General features: G+C 47.4%; 1 protein-coding gene across 1 annotated transcript in view; it reads left to right on the top strand.

The window, feature by feature from the left end:
• C8B (complement C8 beta chain) overlaps window positions 1-7,568 on the top strand; it is a 38,495-nt gene extending 30,927 nt beyond the window's left edge. The window contains exons 10-12 of the mRNA XM_072820393.1: window positions 2,660-2,813; window positions 4,983-5,051; window positions 7,246-7,568. Of these exons, the coding sequence (XP_072676494.1) occupies window positions 2,660-2,813; window positions 4,983-5,051; window positions 7,246-7,397 (375 nt within the window). The 3' untranslated portion in view covers window positions 7,398-7,568. The remainder of the gene's footprint in view (window positions 1-2,659; window positions 2,814-4,982; window positions 5,052-7,245) is intronic.
• The last annotated feature ends 9,378 nt before the right edge of the window (window positions 7,569-16,946 follow it).

Below are 16,946 nucleotides of genomic sequence, written 5' to 3'. Positions count from 1 at the left end.
TAACAACAGGGGAAGAGGTGACTACATTGTAGTCCATCGATACAACAGGGTTCTATCCAACCCTAAAAAATCATTTTATCAAAGGATATTGAATGGCATGGGAAAATGCTCATAATAGGATATTAAGTGAGGTAATGGAAAACTGTGCTTTCTTATGCCACCAATTTGGTATAAATATCTGTCCATTTAACTATCCAAAAATATACACTGAAAGGACACAAACCACAATGCTAACAGTTTGAATCCTTTTCTTCCATTTACTGACTGTTTGCCTTTGGTATATCCATTTAACTTTTTTGTGTTTGACCCTTTTCATCTGTAAAATGGGGCTACAAAAGACTACCACCTCATAGGATTGTTGTAAAGATTAAGTTAGATAATGTATGTACTTGGTTCAGCAGCTAATAACTGCTGCCAGTGCAATGGTTAGTTATTATCATTAAGAATGGTGATCACCTGGGGAGCCTGGGTGGCTCAGTTGGTTAAACATCTGACTCTTGATTACATCTGGGGTCAGGAAGTCAGGTTCACGAGATCAAGCCCTACATTGGGCTCCATGCTGGGTGTAGAGCCCACTTGAGGATTCTCTCTCTCTCTCCCTCTCCCTCTGCTCTGCCCTCCAAGCAAAAGAATGGTAATTACCAGGGTCCATTACAGGGAACCGCATGGAGTTTAATAAGTAGTGAGCACCATCCTTTTGCCATGATATGATAAAGTTTTCACAAGGGTAAGTGTGCTTAGGACCCAATGGTCAATATGAGTAGGCAAGACTGTGTGTTGGGGGAGAAATAAGGAAGAGAGAGAGAGAGAGAGAGAAGAGGAGAAAGAAAGGAGGGAAAGCCCAGAAAATGAAGGGACAATTATGCCCTACTGACTGAGAATAAAAAGGCAGCTGGGGAGTCTAGGAGGTGCTGCTCAATCCCAAGGCAAACTGCAGTCTGCAAAACTTGGAGAACACTGACATCGAAATTGGAAATGGGAATAATTAAGCCATTTTTATCAAGAATTATTATAAACTAGTAAGAAAAACGAACGCTTTGGTTCAGAATCTTGGCAATACTGTTGCATGAATTCTTTGACTTTGTTCAAGTCACTTAACCCCATCTGAAAACAAGGCTAGTCATTGCTACCTTGTGAGGATGGAGTGGGATCACATTTGTCAACCACCAGCACAGCTGCCGGCACACAATTCACGTAGGAGGTTTATTCTGGTTTTGCCACCGACTTGCTCTCTGTCCTGGAGCAAATCTCAGTGCTGGTAGGAGAATGCCTAGGGGGCTAAAGGCAGCCTTTCAAGGCGCTGTGGCAGGGAATGCAGATTGTTGGAGGAGCTCACACTGGTGTACAGCAAACCCCCCACTTCTCTACCATCCCTCCCCCACGTGTGGCCAGCAGGCTGGACGGTTCTGCAAACCGCCTCTGGATCAATTCATTGACCACAAAACGGTGAGACAATGGGACCACCAAGGGACCTTGCTTTGCCCACTGGAGCGAAGGTCAGCGTCAGATGCATTAAGAAATGGAAGCAATTTTCTTCCCACTGGAGGCTTCTATTAGGCATGATTGCCTGCATTTAGACAGACCCTAAACTCTCCAGAGCTGGATTAGGGCAGGATCACAAACAAAATCTGGAGAGGAACCTGGCCCTGGAGCTGAAAGTAGGGCCAAGAGGCTCTGAACATTTTTAACTACCTCTTTGCACTTTGCCTCAGGCTTTTCCTAGCCTGTCAACATCACCACACTGGCCTGTGACTTCCTCTTGTGGAACACTGCCATGCCCAGGGGAGACCAGCATCACTCTCTCTTTGTCTACATGTCTCCTGTCCAGCTCCTCTCTCCCGGCTATTGCCTTGATGAGGTCTCCCATCCCCCACTCATTCTCCCATCCACTTTTATTAGCTGTTCTCACTAAGCTTGGGGCTAGAGCCCAGAGACACAGGGCTGAGCAGGATACAGTCCTGATCTCCAGCAGCTTACCTTCTAACTCAAGAAGGGAAACAAGGAGATTTCAACACATTTAAAAAAAAAATTAATGACCACAAAGGAGCAAAGAGAATTTGTATCAGATGAGCACTGGACTGTATCCTGAACACTTCATGGTGAGAAGGTGTTCTGTGAGCTTTGGAGCAGGAAAGGCTTCATGATGGTGGTGTTTGCATGATGTGAATGATTTTGCCAAATTTGGAGAGGGGAGCGATGTTGGGACAAAGCTCCATAAGAGTTTCAAGGAGCAGCTTGAAAATCACTTCCTCTCCTCCATCAAAGACAGACTGACCACCTGCTCCTCTGCCCCCATTCCAAGTTTGCACTCATGCTCTAACTGCGATGGTGTAAGAACTTGTTACTGTGTCTCTTTCCCTCTGGATACCGAGTTTCTTGAGAGTGTGGATTTTATCTTACTCATTCCTTATGCTTAATGCTTGACACTTAGGAGGTATTCAGTAAGAGTTGACCTGAACTCGAATGAATTTATTTGTGGATATTGAGTGGGATGGGACAGCTAGAGGATGGAGCATCCACCTACATACTGGGGCATCCAGCCAGTTCCCGATCAACCCACTTGTCTCCATGCACCGGCCCTTTGCTCACCCCTTTGGAACCGTGCTCCATCCTTCTGTTGGAGGTTTTCTGTTGAAATCCATGCCTTTCCTCTCCCCAGGCAGAGCCTCTGTATGAACTGGTGACAGCCACGGACTTTGCCTATTCTAGCACAGTAAGACAGAACATGAAGCGGGCTCTGGAGGAGTTCCAGAAGGAAGTCAGCTCTTGCCGCTGTGCTCCTTGCCAAGGGAATGGAGTCCCAGTTCTGAAAGGTACCATTTCCAGGCATCTGGTGTCTCTGTGGAAGACATCATCTGGAGGGGCTGATGCTGGGGGCCAGAACATGTCTTCAAATCCACATACCGCCCAGGGTATCTCCAGAAGAATTCTAGGTCAGTCCTAAGGTCTCTATCTGGGGTCCCAAGGACTATCATAAAGCCCTCTTTATTTTCTCAGAGGGAAAAAAAAAGAGCCCCCTGGCCACTCAGAGCCTCCTAAACTGACCTCCTCCACTCTCATTAAGCATTAGAACTACCTGATGCCTTCAGAGCTACTGATGCTCAGGCCCCATCTGGATCGTGTGACTCTCCAGAAGGCCCCTCATCAGGATGGGTAAACCAACTCCAAGTAGTTCTAATCTGCAGCTGGGGTGTGACTCACAACTGCTAAAGTCCCACAATGAGGTGGCATGGGACCAAGTTGCCCCCACACACACTCAGGTGCAGCTCAGGTGCAAAGAGCATTATGTGCCTCTAAGGCAGACCCCAGCCCAGGCTGCATGTGAGAACCACCCGGGGAACTTTATCACAAACACAAAGTCCTGGGCCTCAACCCAGAACAGCTAAAGTGAATCACTGGGACTGGTCTTTGAAAAACCCTTCCAGATGATTGCACCGTAGAGTCAGGGCTGAGAAGCTGCTCTACAGCTGAATTCACTGACACACAGGATCCATGATTTCCCCAGCTTACAAGCTAGTGGGAGAGCTGGGCCTGACCAAAGAGTCACACTGAAGTGTAATTTAGAACAAGTGTTATTCTATTTCCTAAGAGGACAGAATGTGGGCAACTAGGTCCTGCTGCTCTGGCCACCAGAATACCTAAGTTCCAGTCGCGGGGACACAGTAAAACCCATCTGTCCTTAGATGTCTCATCTAAAGACAGATGGTATGATGCATCACAGGGTATGATGCACACTCACTGTGCGTCACAGGGCAGCCCATAAAACCGAAGGAGCAGGCTGAGACTGTGAGGTCTGTAACAAGGGGTGGGGATGGATGTGGGAAATCTCTCTGGGCCAAATAAGAGGCCCTGAGCAGTGCGTGTCCTGACCAATACCTGGTGAGAAGATTGGGGGATGGGAGGGAGGATTGGCAGCAAGGATGAGCCACTTGAACTTGATTCCTAACTTAAGGGCCATATCCAGGGCCACTGCAATGGACATAGCAAATTTGGCATTTGCTAAGCCTTGGGACCTTAAGCTCCTGTCATGATGGCTGAGGAAGAGTCCAGTCCAGCATAAAGCCAAAACAAGGTGTCATGAGCAATTGGGTGCAGCAGATCCCCACCCAGGGAGGGTCCAACCTGGACTTAGCCTATGTGGACAGAGTCAGCTCAACAGAGGGGACACAGAGACCTCTTCCCAAAAGAGATTGAGACTCTTGGACAGAGTGGATAGGAGCAAAGCAGACCTAAGTGAGAGCCTAAGGCTGGGAAGTTCTGCCATTGGAATAGGGACACCTAAGTGGGGATGAAGTGAGCAAGAAGTCGGATCAGCCCATCAGCCCAAGGGCTTGATCTAGGGTTGCTGAAATCCCCTTGTGTGAGAATTGAAGCCACCTGAGAAGGTGCACTGGTATGAGGGAGACTGTGAAGGCAGAGACTGGGGTGTTCATGGGCCTCACCTAGAAAGGATAATCCTGCGAAAGTAATCTGTGTGATCCAGATGAGAGTAGCTCCAGGATGACCTGTTGCAGATTAACATAAAGAATAACTTCCAAAGGGTCAAAATTGGACAAAGATAGGATGAGACATCTAAGGACAGTGAGATTCCCCCCACCCCCACCCCAACACTAGGAGTGTTCAAGCAGTGGCAGGACAATTAAATGCCTCGTGGTGAACTTGAGCACCAATGATCAGGGGCCTCAGTGAACACTCACATCACTTCTGATGCTAGAAACTTACCATGCTGGCTGGGTCAAATGTCAGCTCACGAGTAATTCTCAACAATGCTGTGTGATTCCCCATGATGGCAATAGATGCCCTTCATGAGCAAAAGGCGCTCAAGGAAGGAGGAGGTATCCTTGGCACTAAAACCATTGAACTAAATGTTTCTCCTACTTTAATTTAATGGCACAGTGTCACCACTTTGCTGTGGAGGGCTGAGCTCAGGAGCTGTGCTTCACAGGGTATGATTCACACTCACTGTACATCATCTTTTCCAGAATCACGCTGTGACTGCATCTGTCCTATTGGATCCCGGGGCCCAGCCTGCGAGGTCACCTATGAGAAAAGTAAGGAGACTGACAGTTGGTCAAAAAAAGGAAAATCTAGGGAATTCCAGAGGATCATTCAGAAGGACATCCCCAACCTGGGGATGTCAGGTTGGGAGCTGGGTGCTATGACATTTGAGATACATCCTGGCTCTTGATTTTATATTTTGTTGTTCTCACAGCCAAGAGTGCTTCATGTCACAGGACTATTAATGTGTGTCATTTACAAGTCATTTCTTTGAGTCATTCTGGAATGCTTACCTTCCTTTTTTTTTTTAAACTGAACTTTTATTCAACCCTCAAAATCCAGCACAGAATCACCTTCTTTTGTAAAAGTTCTAACCCTCTGCCCCTGAGTAAAATTAGTGAATTCCTCCTATGTGCTCCCGTAGCACTTTGAACATATGCTTTTATAGTACTTAGTACATTATATTTTGGATTATGTGTGTCTGTCTCCCCTATGTGTGTGAGCAGAGATCGTCTTCCATTTATCTCTGTGTCCCCATGGCCCAGCATAGTTCCTGCTCAGTGGTAGCTGCTGAATTAACAAACGAAAGACTGGACTATCATCAAGATCCCCTCCAGCTCTCAAATTCTTTGGCCAGTTTATTATCTGAGTTCTCAACATGCTCCCTTCTCTTCCCTTCCCTCCCCTCTGCTCCCCTCCCTTCCCCTCCCCTCACCTCCCTTCCCTTCTCTCTGCCCGCCTCCCCTCCCTTTCTCTTTTCTTTTCGGTGGTACCATTAAAAAAGGAAATGACACACCCAGTAGAAACAAGGAGGCACTGTACTGTGTATCGGGCACCTTGCTGAGTGCTCAGACTCAGCATGGGTTGGGGTTTCATCTCTATCATTCAGTAACTGTGATCTTGAGCAACTTAAGTGACCTCTTGGTGCCTCAATTTCCTCATCAGTAAAATGGAGACGATGATACGAACTACCTCCTAGAGCTGTCTTGAGTTTCTCATGAAACATATAAAACCCTTGGAATAATGCCTAACACATAATAAGGGCAAAATCAGTGTTGGTTAGTTTGTTTTAGGGAAAAATGAACAGCGTTACTTTGTATTTTACACATATCAGATCCTTTTGGTCCTCACAATATCATCGCAAAATAGGTACCATCCATATCCCCACTGTATTGATGAAGAAACTGAGGTGTGGTGGGTCACTAACTAGTTTCCTCAGTGGTTGCACAGTGAATGTAGGGCCCCAGGTTCAGGTCCAATGGGTCTGTCACAGCCTTTGCTTTCAACTCCTGCCTGCACTATTCTCCTCCCTAGTGAAATGCTCAGGATTGTCCTGACCCACCTCCAGCTTTACAATGCAACCAGGCCCCACACAGTGCTGTGCCCCCTGAGCGTGTGGTGCACAACCATAGGATTTCTCCTGGTTGGAGAAGACCTTGGACACCTCCTACTGTAGCCTTCTCATTTTACCAGTGGGTAGGCCCAGAGATACTAAGTAATGCATGTGGAATTGTACTGCCCATCAGAGGCTCAGCCAGACACATGATATATGTGGTGGATGGAATCAATTACATGTCAATCTCATCAACAACCAAAAAATCTTCAAGGTAAAGACAAATGTCAGGGAGGGGAGAATGCATTGTTTGTTATTATTTCATATGACACACAATGCCCACAGATAGATAGGTAGATAACGGAGCTGCCAGGTTATACATTGACAAGAAGTAAACTACCCAGCATCCTGTGGCTGGGAAATGACTAAGTGGAGAGCCGTTCATTCAACAGATGTTTACCAAAGGCCTCATATGTGCCAGCTTAAGTGCTAGGGTTCAGTGGTGGGCAAATCCAGTCATCCAATCATCATGGAGACTGCTGTTCAGAAAGAAAGACCTATATCATTTGAATTGTCTCTGAAATACATTTAAAGTTTTAGTTGTAACTGCTATAAAATGCTCGAAAGCTTGAAATATGAAGAATTGGTGGGAGGTTAGAGGACTGAGATCTGGAGGGTAAATGGGATTGACCAGATGAACAGAGGAGGAAAGAGTATTCTGGGCTAGGGAAACAGTATCTGCAAAGGCCCCGTGGTGGAAGGGAGCATGCAAGTACAGTGGTATGCAAGGACAGCTGATGGGAGGGAGATCAGAGCTGACTCCCAGAGACTTTTGGCTTACAGGCCTCACCCCTCCATAGGGCACCAGGGTGTAACAAGGGCTAATTAATGTTCGCTGATCTTCTTTCTTCTAGATGTCGCCATTGATGGGAGGTGGAATTGCTGGTCAAACTGGTCTCCGTGTTCTGGAGGACATAAAACAAGACAAAGGCAGTGCAACAATCCACCTCCTCAAAATGAAGGCAGCCCCTGCTTGGGCCCTGCTTCAGAAACACTTAACTGTTAAGGAAGAAGAGCTTCTAGTAGATACTTCTGTGGGCTGCTCACTGCAAAAGCTCTGAGCCCTTAGGAACTCCGGCCCAGATACCTCATACCAATTCCCACCTGGGGCCAGCCCAAGGGTAGAGGACTGTGCCATTCAGGGTGTTTGAAATAAAGCTGTTACTTGCAAAATGCACATTGATTTGAACAAATAATGAGTTAAACATAAACTACAGTTTCCTTAAAGGCTTAAGAATCTTGGAAATGCTCACTTCTCTCATGTGTGTAGTTTTATGCCTCTCCCATGTACTAACCAGCCAGGAACTGTGCTAGAGTTGTTCACACTGAAGTCCTACTATCCAGCAGTGATAGGCACAGAGTAGGTACCCAGGAGTGAATCAGTGAATGGCTATTCAGTTGTTCTTCCGTTGAGGACAACATGGTCTCATTCAGTGACAATGGTGGTGACTACATATTGAATGATTACTATGCCAGCCACACTGCTCAGTATTAATTCATCCCATCCTCAAGCCGGCCTTATGAGGTGGTTGCTCTAGGGGCCCTATCCAACAGCTGAGGGAACTGAGGGGCAGCCAAGTGGCTTGTCCAGGGTTGTGTAGTTAGGAAGTGGCAAAGCTGGGCTGCAAGCCCAAGCACTTGGGCTCTGGAAGTTTAGACTTGTAACTGTAATGTTCCCTTCCTCTCAGTAAATGGGCATTTACTGACAAAGAATTTTTTATGAAATAAATTGTAGAAGAAAGTAGTGTGTGTGGTGTGTGGTGTATGTGTGTGGTATTGACAGTCTTCACCCACTGCGTCCTGAGGAGAGTGATCCTGGCTCCTCTGCTCCTGTTGAGGCTGAGCAAAGGAAGGGCGAGGTTGGGCATGTCAGAAGCAAGAGTTCTGGGACAGAGTTCAATTATTGTGATGTGAGTGGGTGCCCAGAGGAGGTCCTGAGCTGGAGAAAAGGGCAAGGGATACTGATCACTGAATGGAAGAGGAGGGAAGGAAGGAAGGAAGGAGGAAGGAAGGAAGGAAGGAAGGAAGGAAGGAAGGAAGGAAGGAAGGAAGGAAGGAAGGAAGGAAGGAAGGAGAAAGGAGGAAGGGGGAAAGGAGGAAGGAAGGGACAGAGTGGGGAGGGAGGGAGAAAGAGAGGAAGGGAAGAAGGAGGAAGGAAGGAAGATGTAGTGGCTGGAAGAAGGAACATCAAGGAAAAGTTCAATTTGATGGGTCGAGCAATGAGCAATGTGCACCTTCCCCTACCTCTGTACGTCTCACTTTGCTCACTTGTGCTTGTCCGAATCCCACCTGGGTGAGGGAGGTACTTGAGCAGAGAGAATAAGAGGGCAGTTTGTTGATGTTCAAGTCACTAAAAAGCAAAATACTTTGGTTTCTTAGACTGAGTCAAGGTGATCATTCAGGCTTTCTTTTTTTTTTATAATAAATTTATTTTTTATTGATGTTCAATTTACCAACATACAGAATAACACCCAGTGCTCATCCCGTCAAGTGCCCCCCTCAGTGCCCGTCACCCATTCACCCCCTCCCCCACCCTCCTCCCCTTCCACCACCCCTAGTTCGTTTCCCAGAGTTAGGAGTCTTTATGTTCTGTCTCCCTTTCTGATATTTCCTACCCATTTCTTCTCCCTTCCCTTCTATTCCCTTTCACTGTTATTTATATTCCCCAAATGAATGAGAACATATAATGTCTGTCCTTCTCCGATTGACTTACTTCACTCAGCATAATACCTTCCAGTTCCATCCCCGTTGAGGCAAATGGTGGGTATTTGTCGTTTCTAATGGCTGAGGAATATTCCATTGTATACATAAACCACATCTTCTTTATCCATTCATCTTTTGATGGACACCGAGGCATTCAGGCTTTCTTGCTCTCATCCATTCCATCACACTGAAACAGCCCTTAGGATCTGTTTGTGTTTGGATGCTCCCTGTCTGGTTGCAGAAGTTCATGTGAGTTTTCAAAATCAAATTGGCTGGGGGGCGGGGGAGACAGTGGTTGAAGGTGAATTGGTTCATCCTATTCTTTTTCAAACAATTTGTTTTCAGCCGTGTCATCTGCTTCCGTTTGCCTCTGGGCTATGTGGCTGGTGCCTAAGACCTTCACACATCCATGGCACCGAAGTGTGGGTCACGGCCACCCACCAGTCTGGCCCACCCGGTCATCTGGAGTCGAGTCCATAGAAGAATCCGGAGCCCAGTCCTGACCTCTGGGGGTTGTTGCAGCAAGCATGTGGGTTCCCTGCCCTGTCCCCTCTCTTGTCCCCCACAGCCCTGCCCCTGAGCTGATGGGCCTGGGCTTGTTTGCCTTGATATTATTGCTTTGCCGTCTGCTGTTATTTCAACAAGCTAATTCAATAATGTTTTATCTCTTTCATTATACCGAAGCTGTATAATTTTCTTGAGTTATAATCTATCTTCTTTTAAGGTTCCCCAGAGACGGGAAAGAGTGGTTCTGTCTTTGGTTGATGGGAGGCTCCCAGGAAGCCTGTGCTAGCACGTTGAAGCCAGCGCTGCCAAATTAAATTCTGAATCTCAATCACAGCCACCGCTTCTAATGGGAAATTTAAGTTGATTATGGAGATGACAGCCCAGGTTCACGTTTATTGCATTTAGCAGAAATTGTTTATCCTATTAAATACGGTCTTGAAGGAGAAACAATTGAATTTTGGAGTGCCGGTGAATACCCGGGTGACGCCCAGGTACTGCTAAACTGTGTAATAATTATATTCTTATTTGTGGGCTGAACTTCCCCTCGTGGCTCTTTTTGCAAACAAATGCATTTAAGAGGAGGCTGAAACATAGTGTAAGAATTAAACAAAATAAATGCAGGCTGTGTTTTTGGCAACCCTCGGCAACTGTAGCTCACGCTGGCGTACCCGAGACAGAACTGCAGTGTCCGTGGGGCACAGTCCAGGCAGTGTAGTTTGGCAGTGGTCCTGGAAGCTTGAACACGCCACCAGATACCTGGATGTGGGAGAGTTTTGCATCCAAGAGCATGAATCTCTGAAACGCCATGAGCGATGCTGTGCACTTGATGTCGGGGCGGGGGCTCTCCACCTCTGCTTGCTCCCTGTGTGACCTGGGCCTAATCACATAACTTCTATGGGAATAATCATGATTATAATTATTTTAACAATAGTAATAATAATAACAGCTGCCAATTAGACAGTGCTGTTCAGTTTATGGAGTCTTTTAACCTGCATGATCTCAGTACATCTTTATCTGAATTTGATGGGGTGGAGATAATACAATCATCAGGTGATGTGTAGAGAGAGCTTCACAGGGAAGCAAGATCCTTACCATGAATGGGCTCACTGTGGAAGTCAAGGTGGGCTGCTGAAGTTGGGAGAAAGAGCATCTGCTGATGCTGAATCCAGAGGCACATGCCATCTTTATTTTAAAGAAGAGGACTTTGGCCTGTTCCCAAGCACTTATTCGAAAAGCTTTTGGGAAAGAGTGAGCCTGCAGCAGAAAGCCCTTGGGACACCAGCCAGGTCTCCCTGGGGACCTTCTGATTAGCCTCATGGTGGAGAACTATTTTGTTTTATGGATTGAAGATGTCTTTAATGGCATTATGTCTCCTTGCCAACATCTCTAGGCTTTGAGGACATTGTGTTATAATTTACTCATGTACCATCTCCTAATCTTTCTCAAATATAATGTCCGTGAAGGAGGGATAGTATCTACTGCACTTTGAGATCTCAAGTACCCAGCGCAGTGCCTGGCACAGCAGGCAACAATAAATCATTGTTGCATGAATTAATTAACTACAAATAGGAGTGTGAGTGGGCCGAGGGCAGAACGTTCCCAGGCTGGTGAGAAACTTGAGTGAATTCGTGGCACATGACGGCAGCATCATGAAATTTGGTGTACAGCAACCCAGAGGGGAGGGACAACCCCCATAGCAGTGGCTGTGGGAGGCATCCTCAGCCAGCTTTGTGGGCAGCAATATAAAAGAGTTAGAAAAAGAAGAGAGAGAAAAACAGATTGGGGCTGATGATCCTCAGGTAGGGGTGTCAGTGACACCCGCTGGGGACCGCCAGAAACCTTCAGGGCAAGTTTATTGAGGAAGAGAGCAGAAAACTCTGCAAGCATTGGTGGGGTGAATCTAAGAAGCACATTTCGAGTGGATGCCAAGCCAAGGCTCCAGGGGGTTAAAGGCCGGCCTGGCAGGTGGTGGAGGTGGGAAATGAACAAAGAGTAACCCTCTCAACATGTTGTCTTCTGGTATTCTGCTTCCCCCTCATTTTTTCCTCTATGGATTCATTTGAAACCTGGAACGCCCACCTAAAAACCCAACAGCCACACACTGGAGTAGCCCCCACCGTAAGTCTTCAGGATTCCCTGTTTATTGAATGTTGCTGTCACAAAATCAGATTTTTCTGTATAGTGTTTTCCTCTTCGAGCTATCTTTCACGAATGGCAGGCCAGATTCCATACAGAGGCATTCAGAAATTTAGAGTTTACTGAGCTGCCCAGGGAAAGGCACAACCTCTTGGGCCAAACTGGAGACACAGAGGAAGAGAAGCCGAGTGCCCTGGTTTATGGGAGCGTGTGCTCTGGTGCCGCGCTGCCTGCCTCTGAGGCATTGTCTGGCTCTGCGGCTTATTAGCTTTGTGGCTTGGTGCAAGCTTGGTACCCATCTGCGTGCTTTCATTTCTTCATCTGTAAGATGGGGATGGTTACAGCAGCAACCTCCTCGGGCTTGGGGAGCATATGTGAACGCGCACAAAGTCAGCACTCCATAGTTAGCTATGTCACTGACGTTGTTGTTTCTGGGGATTCTCAAAACATCAACAAGGGCAGTGGTTTGATGGTTTGTTGGTTTGTTTTTTAAAAGTCATTTAAGACTACTCTAAAAACATTTCAGCGCTAAACCCACTATAACCATGAGAACAAGAAAGATGTAAAATCGCTTAGCTCCTAGGAGATGTCTTCATAAAGGACATGGAAGGCTTTTGTATCCCAAGCTCTGGGTTATTAAGGGAAAATGTAACAGCATAATAACTAATATTTGCAGAGGGCATTACCAGCTACAAAGAACTTTCACATACCTAATCCAGCTTAATCCTCTCAATGGCTACAAGAGGAAGGATTTATTATCTGCCTTTGACAGGTGATGAGAAGGAGCCTCGGAGAGACTGAGCAATTTGCCCAAGACCACACAGCTGCAAAGTGGCAGACCTGCCTCAGTCTCATGGCTGCACCCCAGTTTCTTGCCACAACAGAAGCAGACCCAGCTGCATTATGCAGCAGGTGCCTGACCACCTGCCCACTGCATAGAAGAGGTAGAGAGAGGCCCCCAGTCTGGCTTCCCTGCAGCAGGGAAGCAGAGCTGTTTCGGAGGACTTGCAGGCAGACAGAGGTATAAAACTCAGTGCCACCACTTCCTAGATGAGTGGTCATGATCAAGTCACTTATCCTGTGTGCCTTGGTGCCCTCATCAGAATATGGGGCCAGGGGATCCCAGAGTGGCTCAGCGGTTTAGCACCTGTCTTTGGCCTAGGGCCTGATCCTGGAGACCTGGGATCAAGTCCCGCGTTGGGCTCCCTGCATGGAGCCTGCTTCTCTCTCTGCCTGTGTTTCTGCCTCTCTCTCTCTCTCTCTCTCTCTCTCTCTCTCTCTCATCTATCATGGATAAATAAAATCTTAAAAAAAAAAAAAAAAAAGAACATGGGGCCAGGCGTCCTCATGGCCCAATGTGAGAATTGAATGACATGGCATGAGCAGAGGGACGGCCATCACCCAGGTGCGTGGCACATGGCCACTGCTCAACCGCCTTTCCATTCTTGGGTGCTAAACAAACAAACCCTGTCTACCGTCTGCCTCTTCTCACCCTGCCTAGCATCTGTCTCTTTTGGGGGCATGTAGGTTGCATTTTACAGAAAGGAAAAGGGGAAGAAACAGGGATTGCATTTGCGGTAGGAAATTCTTGGAGGATTGTCGAAGAGAGTCAAATGGCTGGTCTGACATTCACCTCTGTGCGGGAGGCCGCTGCAGCGCCCGGGCACTGCCATTATCCGTGGTTGCACCCACCGGTTATCTCGCGTCTCCACCTTGCAACCCCAGGTGTTCCTTCATCCATCACTGGCCATTGTCTGGTATCCACTCCTTCTTCCCCCCACTGCCTCCTGCCTGACGGGCCTCCTTGTTAATAAGCCAGTTTGTTCATATCCTGAGAACTATCTGATTCTGGTCCCTTTTATCCCAAACACCATCCATCCATCAACTGCTGGCTCTACATGCTTGGTTAGGAAAATAGGAATGGAGGAGGGAGGCGAATAATAGATAAAACTTCTTAGCTGCTATCTCTAAAGAAATAGAATGGATAAATAGATCCATCAGACATGTATCATGCCACTGGACAGCAAAGTCCATTTGTTAAAAACTGGTTAGGCGGGAGGATTTATCTCACATTTTAAGCTGCTAATGTAGAAGGGAAGCAGTTTCCTTTATCTCTCCCAGGGGAGGGGAGAACCCCCAAGGCCACTAATGCAGAATTTTTAACTCGATTTGATGGGCTTTTCTTCACTAAGGTTGAAAAGGTGGTCTCTGTCTCAAGTTTACACAGCCTCTTGGAATGGTGTGGGCTCTCCTCTGATACACCAGGAGGGTTGCAGGACCTGGAAGTCCTATGAGAATATCTTCCGTGGGGTTCTCTCCCACAAATTCTTGACCTTACATGCTAAGGTCATTTCAGAGCCCTTGCTTCTAGCACAGAACAGAGAGAGAACAGCATCCAATAAACTTTGACTAGGAAGCTCCTACATGCCCGGCACTATGCTAGGTACTGAGGTTCCAAAAGTACAAATGCTACTAGGTGAGGGAGACAGACAAGTAAGCCATAGTGATAGACTGGAAAGTGCTGGAATACAGAGCCATAGGAAGGAGTGGCACCTGATGAAGTGCAGGCAAATGGGAGGGGTCGGAGTTGACACCTAACCTCTAGCCTGAAGATTACTGGCAAAGAGCTAGGAGAAGGGGGAGTTGGCAGGTAGGGTGCTTCATTCGGGGCAGTACGTGCAAAGACCTGCAGGGGACAAAAAGCTTGAGATGTTTGAGGAACTAAATGGGAAATCATTCATTCAACAAATATTTGTTGACCCCCCCACCCACCCCTGCCATTAAGGGCAAATGCTATTCTAGGCACCTTGGATCTAGGCATGAAAAAATTTATGTATTAATGGGGGAGGCATACCAAGAAAAATAGAAGAATAAGCAAATCTATAATCTCCGGTAGTGCTAAGGGCCATACAAGAAAAATAAATAGGAGTAAGGCCCTTGGAGGGGTAATATTTGAGCAGAGACTTGAATGAAACAAGGGCATGAGTCTTAGATGAGCTCATTTAGTGGATGAGCATTTCAGGCAGTGGGGACAGCAGATGCAAAGGTTCTGAGGCATGAGAGAGCTTGGCATGTGTGAGGAACCACAAACAGGCTTTCGTGGCTAGAGCAACATGATCGAGGGAGGGAGTAAATAGAAGAAAACAAAGAGAGCCAAAAGCTAGACATATAGGGTTTTGTACTTCCTGTAAGGGCAATAGATTTTTAGTATAAGTCACTCATAGAACCTAAAAAAGGAGCTGAAGATGGAGTGGCATGTTGGCATCAGATCCTAGAGAACCTTATGAATCCAGTTAAAAGCACTTGGGCTCTGGGGTACTAACCACCAGGAGTGCCCGAGATGAGCAGGGAAGTGACAGGGAAGTGGCATCTACAGAAATTTCCCCAGGACCAAGCACCAGCTGCCCTCAGGAAAGGCTCAGTGACAAAACGAAAGGTCTGAACTCAGAAATCCCCAGCCTGAGAAGGACCAGCATCCAAAACAAGGAGCTGAGCAGTAAATTGCCACCCCTGCCACCCCACCCCATGGGTTCCCACCCCTGTGACTTTGTACATGCTGTTTCCTCTGCCCTTTCTCCACCTTTCCTTGCTTATCTAACTCCCGCTCATTTCCTAGACTCCACTGGCCATCCTCTCCTCCTCCGGGCTGTCCTCCCTGCTCCCCCAGCCGGGCTAGCCCCCGCAGCCCTCTGGGCTTCCCACTGGCACGGGACCTATAGCCATCCCTGGCCTCCTGCACCAGACTGGGGTTCTTGCAGTCAGAACCACATCCGATTCACTTCTGCATCTCTGGCACTTGGCAAGGGGCCTAGCACCCTGAGCTCCTCCGGGTGCTTCGCCTATTTCCCAAGCGAAGGGGTAGCAGCCCTGATTGCCTTCGTGAAGGGGGGTGCCCTTCGCTAATACACATCACATCCCCTTCCCTTCCTGACTCCCGACGGCTGCATTTCTGCAGCGCGGTTTTTGCAGCCTATCCTTCCTCTCTGTCCGTTCTCTTCACCCTAAAGGCATATACAGTTCAGAAGAGATTCATTGAGTGAACTCTTTAGATCTTCCTCTCTCTCAAAGAAGAAAAAGCGAAAAGAAGCCTCTCCTTATTGCCTCTCGGTCTGTCATTAATTTACTTTCCAAAAGACACCTTGTCAAGCTGAAGATTATATCTTTAAGCCGTGTTTTTACATCTGCTACCTATAAAGCCGTAGATTATAGGTCTCCTGAAAGGACCTGAGGGAAAATACATTTGACGAGCTTTATGCCTTTTGCTTGGCGAGAGCCAGGCATTCTTGAAGAGGGAAAGGCACTGATCTGGGGAGGGGTTGCTGCCTCTGAAACTGCCCTGCCAGTGTATTGTGATTTCTGAAACTGCTGGAGATGCAGCATCCTTGGAGGTGGGGGGCAGATGCTGGCCTTGGTTCTCCGGCTCTGGCGACAGGAAGGCGGCATGGCTCAGATGGTGGTTTTGGCTCACAGGTGATCCAGGCACCTGCTTAACCCTAGCGTTGTCATCTCCCGCCTAGATGACTCGATTTACCCCAGAAGGAGCTTCCTCGCCTCTCCCCCGCAGCCCACACACCATCCTGTGAGTCCCCGCACTGATGGACATCATAGAGCAAAGGTGGGGAGCACTGGCCTCTTGCACTGCATTCAAACCCTGGCTGACCATGAGGCTCAACCTTGCCAAGCCTCAGTTTCCTTCGCCGTGACATGGGACTCATAAAGCAAACCCGAAGAGGTCCCTGGTCAGGCTTAATGAGATAACACAGATAAACCCTACCGTGGCTGCCCTTTTTGCTTTGTTACACACCTGTTCCCATGAACACGTGATGACTCCTCGACACGCAAGGGTTCTCAGCCTTGGCTGCTTGCTTCTTTCTTGTTTTATTGAAGAACAGCTTTAAAACTACTGATGTTTGGCTCTTACCCCCAGACATTTGGATTTAATGGGTCTGAGGTGCAGCCTGTGGACATCAAGGTTTTTAAAACTCCCCGGCTCATTCTACTGTGCAACTGAGCTTGAGAACTACCGTTTTCGGACCCAGCTTGGATGTCCTCTGTAAATTGCCCACCCGGCCTCAGTCAGTTGCTAGCCTGTAACTACCACTTCCTAGTAAATAATGAATGGAAATTAACTACTAATGTAAACTGACTTTAAAAAGAAAAAAACAAATTAATGACAGGATGAGAAGGAGTAAAGGAGTCTTCTTCTTTC

This window comes from Canis lupus, chromosome 3 (assembly GCF_048164855.1).
Source record: "Canis lupus baileyi chromosome 3, mCanLup2.hap1, whole genome shotgun sequence".
NCBI classification, from domain to species: domain Eukaryota; kingdom Metazoa; phylum Chordata; class Mammalia; order Carnivora; family Canidae; genus Canis; species Canis lupus.
This window is presented reverse-complemented; position numbering and strand designations above follow the sequence as displayed.